This window comes from Gallus gallus, chromosome 2 (assembly GCF_016699485.2).
Source record: "Gallus gallus isolate bGalGal1 chromosome 2, bGalGal1.mat.broiler.GRCg7b, whole genome shotgun sequence".
Classification (NCBI taxonomy): Eukaryota; Metazoa; Chordata; class Aves; order Galliformes; family Phasianidae; genus Gallus; species Gallus gallus.
The window spans coordinates 130746660-130759049 of record NC_052533.1 but is presented as its reverse complement, the minus strand read 5'-3'; the positions used below and the strand labels follow the sequence as shown (position 1 = coordinate 130759049).

The following is a 12390-nucleotide window of genomic DNA, read 5'->3' as shown; positions in this document are numbered from 1 at the left end:
TTGCAGCCTGGGAATTCACTCTGACTTTCTCAGTCTGAACCAGGCATCTTTCTACTATATTACATAGATACTCTGTAAGGTATTGCAGAGAAGAATTATATTCCCAGCAAGTTATGCTGCAAAACTCCCACTAAGTTCAGTGGAGTCAACATGTCACCTAGTTTATCCGTGTCAATTTGTGTTCTGTAATCACACTGTTGCCAAGTTTCATGTTGTTTAGAGTTTTCCTTAAATTTCCATTACAATCTAAAATTCACATTAACATGAAAATATTTCAACTTTTCATACTGTTGAAAGACAAATATTTTGTGTAGGTTTTTGTTCCTTAGTTTTCTTCTGTTCTTTGATTCCCTCAGGGCTCTTGGAGGCTGAAGGGCAAATCATCCAATTCATACTGCAGGGATGCTGCAAATGTTCCTCAGGGCTCTTCCATTCTAACACACACAAGTAGTTTGAGTGGGGTACTCTCACTGCATTTGATGTCTTCATCACAGTTAACTAATTTAGGGTTCTTATATTATTGAAGATCTTGGGAATGTAATCAAGAGAGGTTACTGGTTAATCTCATCTGAAAGCATCTACTTAAAATAGATCTGAAGAATCACACTTTTTTACCACTATGCCCATTTTCTCTCCTGGTTAAAGACATATATGCATATCTTAACTACAAATGTCTGAAGGCAAGATGCTATTTTTGCATACAGTGTTCAACAAAAGCTGTGCTCATAGCAGGTTTGAAATTTCTGCATTCAACCATAAAAAGTGATAGCAAAAATGCCATCACTGTTAGTAATATTCACAAGTAGTTCATAAGTATTTCTGGTTTATTTTCAGTGCTCTGTTAACAAAGCACTCACAAAGGTGCAGGTATTGCTCTACATGCATTTTCTTTGTCAGAAATCTCAGGTTGAAATGTTGCTGAGCTGTTGCATTTCTTTTGAGACCTAACTTCTTTACTGCTCCTTCAGTTATGCCAGCTCAACAATTCATGGAATCATTCTGCAAACCGGACTGGTGTTTTGTTGTCAAAAAGCAAAGATCTGTTTTTATTTTTTTCCAAAATCTACATCACCTCACTTTTCAGAACAGTTGTATTTTATTTATATAATTAAGATTATAAACCTTTAAATTTGAATGGACATTTTGGACAGAGAATGTACAGAGAAGTGAAGAAATCTCAAATGGATCAGATGCAGGACTTTCCTCACACTAGTGACTGAATATTGTCTTATTATGGTAGGTTTACATGGATTGGATTAACTGTATTACTGTTTAAACACGCAAAGCAGTTTGTCTTTATTGTTCTTGTTCTTGCTTCACATTCAGTGCATACAAACAGAAGGTGTTAAATACTTTTCTAGATCTACAGATCTAGAATCAGTGCATTCTCCAGCACAACTGGCTACAGAAAACTACCCTCACCATAGAGAGCACAATACCTCTCTATTCCAGAATTCTTTATGAGCTTTATTAGCTTGTTCATGCCAGAAGTTGCTAATCAGCTAAACTTAGAAAAGTGAAGTAGTCTTAGTCTCTTAGTAGTCTTCCAGATAATTGTTTTTCTTTAATGGTTTCAGGATGGTGGTTCGATGCCTGTGGCCCCTCCAATCTCAATGGGATGTTCTATTCAGCTGGACAAAACCATGGAAAGCTCAATGGTATCAAGTGGCACTACTTCAAAGGCCCCAGCTACTCCTTGCGTTCCACCACCATGATGATTCGGCCCTTGGACTTTTAAAGGCTTTCAGTGGTGAATCCAAGAACAAACCAGAATGCCACTTAGCAGCACTACTATCACATTCTGAAGGTAAAAGGTGAAGGGCTTAATTAAAGCAACATACAGGGATGCTGCAAAGTCACTTCATTGTGTCACTCAATAGCCTTCAAAAACTCCCCTTCAGTCACCCCACATCTTGATGGCTCGGGGAGGCTTGGTTTAGAAGAAAGTGTCTGCAGAGTTTTTCAAGAGAAGAACAACCGAATCCAGTTACTCGAACTGAATCAAATGTCTGTCAGTTAATGGTGGGCTTTTTATGTTGTTTTTAGTGTTGTTGTTGTTTTCTTTAATATATATATAAAACATGCAAAAAACATACCAGGTTCTTCAATAACAGCATCAGAATTTGAAGATACGAAACACATAGACCAAGTTCCCCTAAGAAGAATGTTTTTTAACAGTGAAATGCCATTATTATGAAAAAGAAAAGAATTATAGAGGCTCCTTTATTAAAATTCACCTTAAAGCACTGAAGCTGACCACTCCAAATATTGTTTTTCTAAAATGAACTGAATTTGAATAGATGGGTGATTTATGTTAATCCCAGAGACAAATAATTTGTGCTAATATTATTTTTTTATTAAATCCGTGAAGAACATGTTTCTCATAAATCAACTGAGTCAAATGTATGAAAAATGATAAGGGTAAGAAGCATAAATCAGTTGCTCTGTAGAGGTAAATGAGATAATTGACATAATCTCTGAGCTAGGATTTATAGTGTGATAACAAACATAGATGTATTCTGGGCCTTTTCCCTTCTTTCATTAAAGGAGGTCTGAATGTCATGTATAAAAATTGATGGGAGGTTTAAAGACTGTGAAATATTATCCTAAAAAAAATATGGGATTTTGCAGGGAATATTTCCACTGAAAGTACACAGAAAGGCAATTGTTAGGTTACATAAAAAATTACATAAATGCTTGGTTAAGTCAATGAATTCATTGTACAATATCCTTGCATGTGCACAATTTATCATCAATTATTTTACTTTTATACTAAATTTTCATTTTTTCACTGTATTATTACATTTTTGTGAGTATCAAAAGCATGCCAGTTCTTCTCAGTACTTAGGTTGCAACTATAAAAAATACTCATCAGAACTGTATAGAAAATAAGGAATTGTGAACTGTAAATTGCATGTTTATATTTCCTGTGATGGTCATTTAATTTGTACGTGCAGCCCTGACCCTACTCAAAGAGTGCAAAGCCTCAAAAGGTATAAGTATTAAAGAACTTTAGAAGACTCCTTACAGTGTTCTACAGTCAAAACAAAGAATTCTGTTGTATTAAAATGTTGCAGAGTTGTGTGGAAGGATGCATAATTCAGCTATAGGGAAATATACTGTTCCTATCATAACAATCAAAAGAGTAGTTAGGTTGCCCACAGTCCCTTGTGATTTAATCATGTGGATAACGTAAACTTGGGAAAGGAGATTTGGGAAGGGAAAGGAGCTTGTACTCATCCTACTTCTGCTATCAAAAAAAAAAAAAAGAAAAAGAAAAAGAAAAAGAATAAAGCTTGGCCTTGCTCCCTTTGAAATCAAAAGTAACATTTCTATTGATTAAAGTAGGACCAAGATCATGCTTATAATCTGAATGTGGTGATTGTGTTTGTCTGTTTGTTGGTTAAGCTGTTTGTTCGTTTAACTGTTACTGAAACTGGGCACAATGAAGATCAAATATGTTATCAGAGTAACTGCTTTTATTTCCTCTAGCAGTTTATTTTAATGGAATGGAGGAAAAAGAAGGGCTTGGATTTTTTAAACATCCCTTCTTAAAGGTCACAAAGCCCACAAGGTTCTCTGGTTTTGATACAACTTGATGTTTGCTTTTTTAAAGTGGGAAGATCTTTCTTTCTGTGTATTTGTATATATTTATATATATATTTGAAATAATCCTGCACAAGGGTTAATTTGCTGTTTTCTGCTGAATAAGTTACCATACTACTCCTTGCTCAGCAGTTTCTTCACAGGGCTGTTTTGTCTCAGTTTCCAGGAGTTTTATGAAATCTTCATTTATTTGCAAAGACTGAGGTCCATCTTCCGCTGCGTTCTCAATAGATACATATTTCCTAGCCTTCAAGTTTGGAATGCAGTTTTTGCAGAACGTAATACAAAAAGCAAAACACATTCAAAATCAGAAGCATGATATTTACTGTTTATTTATCTCGGTTTGAAAAAAAAAAAGGTGGATTTGATTTCCTATCCTTTATAATAAAACATTTCTTAAAACTACAGACTCCGCGATTTCATTTACTTTGAGCATGCCTTTCTGTGACAGGCTGACACAAAACAGTTCAAAACATGGCAACATACCAGCCACTACAAATGAAATTGTCATAGAATCATAGAATTGTTTGAGTTGAAAGGGACCTTTAAATTCCCCTGCGATGAACAGGATCATCTAAAGCTAGAACAGGTGCTCAGAGACTGTCTCAGCCTGGCCTTGAATGTCTCCAGGAACAGAGAATCCACCACATCTCTGGGCAACCCATTTTTATGCTTCATCACTCTTACTGTAAAATATTTTTTTCCTTATATCCAGTCTAAATTTCCTCTGTTTTAGTTTGAAAACATTTCCCCTTTTCCTATCACAGCAGACTCTGCTAAAGAGTCTGTCCCCTTCTTTCTTATAACCCTCATTTAGATATTGAAAGCACTCTACCATGACTTCTAGAGCCTTCTCCTCTCCAGGATGAGCAGCCCCAGCTCTCTCAGATTGTCCTTGTAGGAGAAGTGTTCCCTCTCTTGGATCATTTTTGTGGCCCACCTCTGGACAAGCTCCAACAAAATTAGCACAATTTCAGCCAAAATCAAGACAGCACATCACAGTTAAATATCTTCTTTAGTGAAATAGGAATATACATAATTTTCACACATCAATGGATCTATTTTCCCTCACACATAGATCATAGTTTTTAGTATCCTCTAAGGCTGGATGTGTAATTTAAATGCACATTTTTCTAAGTTGCCTAGCATCCAGTACTGACCTATTAAGCAAGCAAGTCATTGACTTTTATAGTACAAAAGATTCCCAAAATACAGTTCCTTAAAAAGCCCTTCCAGCTACAATAACAACATCTTTTCTTTGCAGAACTGCATCTCAAACCACAATTCTGACCATGCCTCAAACAGTCTCACTTGGGACCGGTACAGCACTCTTCTGTTCTTTGAGAAGAGCAGACGTGAAGGAGCAATTGCAGAATTTAAACTTAATTTACAACCAGACCATGCTGCAGTTGTACCACAAGGTGTTCCTACCTACCAGTTATTACAAAAGCAGGACAGCTTGAGGATAGAGTCAATAACTGCTGTGTGACATTATGGTCCCCCCTGCCCTCAACCTCTTCCTTTAGGCTGGCATTTACATCCAAAGCGCTGCTCAGGACTGATAACACAGTCTTGCCAATGAGTCAGTCATCTTACCTCACAAACAGTAAGCAGACTGAAAGCCCCTTGAGCTAGAGGTCAATAGCAAGACTGTATGTGACCTCCCCAGTTCTTTTTATATATTGTGAAGCTTGAGTGATGGTAGTCTCAGAGTGGGTTATGTGGAATGGTGATTTATTGAGAGGCCAACCTTTTGAGAGAAGGCAAACTTCTCAAATACAGTGGATAATCTGTTAATCTGGATAGGTCCATAAGCAACATACAACCTGCAAACCTTAGCTGATAGCAAATACTAGGGGAGCCTGGTATGCTGACCCTTAGATAAAAACAACACAGAAATGTGGAGCAGGGTGGAATTCCTTTGGCCAGTCCCTGTGACCATCATGCAGGAATGGGGACTTAATGATACTATTGGAACTGATAAACTATCTTGTTTTCCTGAGCCAGCTCTGAGCCAGCAGTTTTCCTCCTTTCCGTCAAAAACATGTTCTCTGAGTAAACTTCAAAACAAAGGTATGTTTAACTAGAGTCACTCATACTCCACCTCAAAGAAAGAAAATAGCTTAAAAATGAAGGATTTTTGAGGAAGATAACATTGCAGACAAGTCAGGAGGACATCACTGACTTCTGGGACCAGTTGATGAGCATCAATTCCCATCTCAAAGAGATGTCAATTAGGTAAGATTCACTTCTTCCCTTTGGAAACTTGAAAATCTCTATAGTTACCTAAAGTGTTAGTGGTTGGCCATATTATTCATGTTCCTGGTTAACTTCACATGCTTTTCAGACTGTGTGTGTATCACCAGAAATCCAGAAGGATATGTAATCTGTTGTTTAATAAACTGTCCTATTCACTATCTTGCTGTGACAGTTCTCATTGGGTGCAACTAGATTCTTTAAGGTTGGTCATGAGAGCCCATTCAAATGCAACTACTCTACTTGGGCAACACGCTATTTGTGAACCTGTAATTGTAATAGTTCACATATTGAGCATGACCAGACTTATAATACCAAATTGAGCATTGCTCAAATCTTAAGCTCAGCAACCCCCAGCCCCTCCGATATCTGAAGACAGGCTGGAATGCAAGGGGATTTATTTTCTGCCAAAATTCTCTGCCTATTTCACCTGACACCCTGAATATAGATGACAGTGTCAGTGTTGTTCAACTCTGAGGTGTAATGCTCACATATACACAAATCCATATGTCTGGAGAAATTTTGATGTAATTTGTATATCAAAAAGATCTTTGGAAAAAAATCTATCTAGATCTGTAATCTCTAAACCCCCCCCACCCCCCAAAAAAACCCGAATCATCCACAGACACCAAAAATATGCCAGCAGGAAAAGGAGATTAAGATATAGCATATGCAGGATAGATGAGTAAGAACAGGAAAGAGAGAAGACAGGGAAATGGCACTGCACTAATGAAAGGGAAAATACAGACTGAGAGGGAAGAGCTGGAGGGGAAAGGATTAATCACAAGACACGGCAGTTCTGTATTTCATGTGGCTTCTGCCACATCTGTGAATCAATGGAGGAACTCTCTTCTCCTCTAGAACATCCAAAACCCCTAACCCCATCTCTCAAACAGGAATTTATGGCTCTTATTTGTTTTGAATGTTTTTGTACATGCACTTTTTCATATTTTGCATGAGGGAAGACATTAGGATCCATCTTTGGGAAGACATGCTATTTATATTTGTATAATGATAGCCCCAAATTACTTAAAAGTGTAAATTTTTTCTTTAGAAAAATACTGTTTTCTGTTCTGTAAATTTTAAGGACTGATTAGGAAATAAAACCTGTGTCTGTCCAAATTTTTGTGAAACAAGAGTCTTCATTCTTCTACTGACTAAATTTCAGTTGGGAACGGACCTTGTTTTCATATAAATAGCCTGTGCAGTTTTCTGAATCAGTGTGTTCAGTTAAATAATAGATATATACTGTAAATATGTCCAAAATTGCAATTATGTATTAGAATACGTGAAAACCTAGTCCCCTGCTCTGGTAGAGAGAATCCTGAGACCCAGAGTGTTACCACCCAGTTTCCTTCTCTCTTGTTCCTGACCTGTCTTTCACTTTAATAGTGTTGCTAAGCCTCATTTTAAACTGGAAATAGTCACACATTTAACTGAACACAAATGACCTGTGGGCAGTCCTGTTCACAACCAGAACATGAACTATGGGGATGGAAGTCCTTGACACTCATTATTTGCTCTGTAAGGCTGTGAAGGGAAAAGTAGATTCATATGAACACAGTGGGCTCCATTATAATCTTTTTTTCTCTTTGAGTGGAAAGTGGATGCTTTGCAATCAGATATCCAGGAGACCTAATAGGTGCCCAGAAGAGAAAGTGACTTACTGGCATCTGCTTTAGTCCTGTAGGAAAAGAAGGGAAGTCATTCTGAAGCAAGGAAAAGAAAATTGGAGGCTCTTGATACACAGACACATAAGAAAGAACTGAAGAGTGAGAAAATTGCTATTTTAGGATAATACAGCAAAGAATGTGAAAGAATATGAGTAGGAATTTGAGAGCAAGCCCAAGAAAAAAAAGGAAGTCAGTCTGACAAAAAGAATATGAAAAAATACCAAGGAAGAATATACAGGAAAAGGTGGAAAATGAAAAAGAATTAGGCAGAGATATCTATATTTTCCTGCAAAAAAATTCTCTCCAAGTTCATATAGATGATTGCTGTCAGCTATTTCTAGGACACATTGCTAGATGCAGTGTCATCTGTTTGAAAAAGCATGAATAATAATGACAATGCATATGATACCCAAAGAAACTGTGTTTGTGTCTGGTAGTTAGAAAAAACTTTCATTTAGATTTAGATTATTTTTCTATATTCATTAGAGGAGAAACAATACATTAGCCTAAAAGGGACAGTGTGGCCATTTTCTTTATTCCTTTTGTTTAATATTTACAATGCAGTGGAGATAAAATAATATATGGTAAAATCTCAAGCAAGGTTTAGAAAGCACTCCATTCTTGTAGGAATTTTTGGTAATACGCTGTCTGAGAAACAGCTCATGCTTTTAACATGAGACAAGAATCCACCAGAAGATAAATCAGAGTTGGATAATATTTATTCTTCCACTGAAAGATGTGGAACTCCATCCTTCTGCAGTTCTCTCATTCTTATATTTATCTGCATTGTCTACTCTCAAGGAAACTACAAGTCTCAGACCTGAACTCATTCAGCTGCATTTTTGAACCACTAGTTTATTTTCTTTTGAGTAATGGAGCAGAACTCCTGGAAATATGTTTTGCTCTTGTCCTTTCGAAGTAAACATTTAATTTAATTATATATATTTTTTTTCATTTTAGGGCTTCTGCTTTGGAGTTCATCTTTCATCTACCACAGATGATTATCTAAACCCTCTCAAAAGTTTTGCTCAGTGCTGTTTCTTCTGTAAAAGCCCCAGGCAAAATTCTTATCCTGGACTCATGCAGTGGTTCTTGTCTCCAATCTTCTGCTCTGCCTTCATGCCGAGTGAGTATCACACTGCGAGTCATCGTCGCTTTCCTTTCTGAAGGATTTCTCATTGCAGTCCTTCCAAGGAATCCAGGGAATCTCTCTCCAGTGAAGAAAATAAATAATAATAAAAAAGAACTCCTTAGAGCAAGGTCATTACCAGTCCTGGATTCCTAAACCCTTTCCCATCACTGCACAATGACAAGCAGCCGTCCCACCTTTTCTGGCTGAAAGCCACATCAGTGCTGTCTTTAACTTCATCCAGACAATAAGGAAGTCCTCTGACACCATCTATTTTTCACCTATTCAAATCCAGAAAAGATTACTGTCTCAAGAGTGGAGAGAAGGCTAGTTCAGGCGCTGCTGTGATGGCACCTTTTCAGAAAGTGATGCCTCTACACACCCCTAAGTGTGTACACAGTAAAGCAGCCCACATGGAGTAGCAGTGCTGGCTTTCAGATTGCCTGGTCATAAGCCAAAGATGATACAAAATACATGTCATTAATTTTAAGAAGTATAACCTCATTAGCCAAAGGCTATTCCACTAAATGCAGGGTTTTTCACAGAAGGAAACATGTAACATGTAGATGGTAATATGTTTAGTTTCACTTACAGACCAATATGCTCATTCACTTTAAGTGGGTTACTAAAGCTCTGGAGTTTGTTTGAATTTCTCAAGGCTATGGGAAAAGACAATAATAAATACACTGGACTTAGAGTTGTAAAAGTAGCCTTGTAAGCAAAAGCATTTTTAAGTTCCCAACAGGGTAAAACAAAAGATTGAAAATTTATCTCTGTAACATGGATTTATGGTTTTATCAACAGAGTCTTAGGCAGGAGCCTGTCACTGCTTCTTTTCCATTGTAAAACTTGTGGATCAGGAAACTGTGAGACTCCCCACAGCTCAAAACCAGATCAGCTAAACTGCCTCAGTTAGTTATAATCTGAAGTAGATTAAATGATACTGCTGCAAGTCAATGGATAGGACAGGAAATTGAAGAAGAGTTACATAGCTCTTCTTAGCAACGCTAAGATATTCAGGATATTATTTTGCATGAGAAAGCACAAAAGGAAAGAAAAAGAAAAAATGCTTCTTTATTCGTTACAATCACTTATAATCTAGAGATGTAAAACATATAGTAAAAATAGCCTCAGGGCATGAGGAGAGAGTGATAGAGAACCCATCCTATGATGAAGCAAGCACACTTAGAGATGCTGAGGACCCCTGATTTCCAAGGTTTTTGCTGTCTGCTGCCACCTATGGTTCATAAGGAAAGTTTTCATTTCATCATCAGAATCAATCAAACATGCAGTGAAAGATCTGAAAAAAAGGGGAAACTAGAGGGAGTACTAAGAATGGTTTGGATGTCCAGTATGGATGGTCAAAGCTAAGTTTCTATTTAAGTACATGCTTAATGGTTAAGATGTCCAGTGTGGTCAAAGTTAAGTCTATACTTAAAGACACACTTCCAGTTTTAAAAGTACTGAACTCTTAAAAATACACTGGTGTTAGAGCATTGTGGACCTTCCCCAGGGAAGGTAGTGATAGTTACAGAGAAAAATGTTGATCCAAAGTAATACAGGTGATGACAAAAAGAGAATCAGAAAAAAACTATTCTAAAATGTCATGTTGTTTACACCAAAATCTGATTACACCAGAGATATGAATATGGAGCATACTTCAGGAAGCCTAATGAAGCTGTAAAAGAAAAGAAATCCATACTTCAAAACTAGAGCTAAATTACACTTAAAATCTCATTAAAATAGTCCCTCTCAGCAGTTTTGAATGGAAGAATTCTGTTTGTTCTTTCAGCCTAAATTTAGCTAACTTATGCAAAATGAAAATACATTACCCTTAAAGCCTTTAATTATTCATTTGCACACTGGTTTTATCAGATGATTCAAGAATCACATTACAGTAGTGTTTTTTACTTGTTAGGTATGATCATCAGGAAATGAAAATATACCCTTGTAATTTTTTGTTGTTAACTCCCCAAATAATCAGCTCATTTTGGTACCTTTAGTTACTCTGGAATCATACTTAACAATGCAAGAACACTATGTCTTTTCAAGAGCTCAACAATCCTTTTTTCTCTTCAGTGCACCTGAGTGACATTTACCATAAGATGGTTCAAATTAATATCTCCAGAGCAGCCCAAACTGTTAATCCTGTTGCCATACATAAGCTATCTCATTTCTCTGACCTTTCACTTTCTAGTGTTCAAATCCAAGTCACACCAAGGTTTCCATTCACAGGTCACAAGGCCACAGATAACCTTAGATATTAGTATGACTCCATTCATCTACTTACAGAAGCCAGAAGTAAATCAATATTTAGAATATTAAAATATTTAGTTCATGTCTTTTTGTCTACTTTGAATTTCAAAAGCTATGAATTTAGTATCTTTGAAGAGACAAAAAAGAGAACATGAAACAAAAGCAGAATCCACTTGGTCATCTATAGGCCACAAGCAACACGGACATACATGGCTGTGCTCAGGGCTGTTTGGAAGTTGCTCCAGCTTCACACTCAGGTTTAAACTGTGCTTTTTGTACAGCAGGGAGGACTTGGTGCAGTTACATGCACAGTGAAGTCCTCAGTGTGAGCGTCTTAGATCTACAATATGTTTATGGGATATGTACCACAAGAGTAAGCATTGTTCTGAATGAAGGATTAAAATCGCTCACTATAAAGAAGTTCAGGTAGCATATATCACACCAACTCTAACATCCCTTTACAGGACCACTAATACATATCTAGAAAGGTCCGAATCAGTATTATCATTTTATATCTTTGTATCTATTTAGACATTTCCAGCTATTAATTAAATGCTAAAATATTTTGAGGACGTGAGGACATCTAGTGCTGTCTTACTGGGGAGAGACAAAAGTTGCACCTACTGCTGCAGGTTTCTTAAACTGAACATTTTTCAGCTGTCTGCCCTTTTAAGAGCACATCCAGTACCCAGTATATATATTCAGAGCTTGTCAAATCAATGCATAAGAGCAGATGAATGGTCTAATGCACAACAACCATACTGTCTGGGCCATTCACAAACTGAAAGCCTAGAGTGCAGTTTAGGCAGATGTAGATCTACTATTGTGGGATTCTGTTTTTTGAAATCTTTAACACCTAGCATTTTGGGGCAAGCTAGTGCCTACCAAAATGGATCCTGAATTTGTGGCTTTTATTCCAAAACCTAATATAATTAAATAAGACAGGGAATAGGCACTCTATCTTTCTGTATTTTGTTTGCTAGAAACAACTCTCAACAAATCTTTTACACAAAATGACAAAGCATGAAAAACAAGAATTTTTCATCAGCTAATGCATGGAGGAAATCAGCTCAAGTAACCATCCTTCTGATTCTTCTGCTGGCATCTGCAAATCACCATTTTAAACTATTATCCACGAAGAAATATGAACTAAGTATATCAAAATTCTGGGTGATTTTTCTAACTGATCTAATTTGTAAGAGAAATCTTTAGTGCTCATTGAGTGAATTATGAGATTAGTGTCATAGGTGGGATAAACTTGGCATTCCACTAGGAAATATCAGATTACTCTATGCATCCTGAAGTATTTATCTCCAGTTAGTACTCTGCAAATTGTTATCAGAGACAAAGCTTATGCAATAAATAGCACTAATATGCAGACAGCAGGACACTGCCAAAATATAATGCCCTTTTTGCTCTTGTGAAATAAGCTTCACTGACAAGGCTAAGATTTCATCTTCTTTTTTTTCC

General features: G+C 36.8%; 1 protein-coding gene across 1 annotated transcript in view; it reads left to right on the top strand.

The window, feature by feature from the left end:
- The window catches only part of ANGPT1 (angiopoietin 1), a 165337-nt gene extending 161324 nt beyond the window's left edge, over positions 1–4013 (top strand). Inside the window, exon 9 of the mRNA NM_001199447.4 lies at positions 1578–4013. Within this exon, the coding sequence (NP_001186376.1) occupies positions 1578–1738 (161 nt within the window). The 3' untranslated portion in view covers positions 1739–4013. The remainder of the gene's footprint in view (positions 1–1577) is intronic.
- Positions 4014–12390: the final 8377 nt, after the last annotated feature.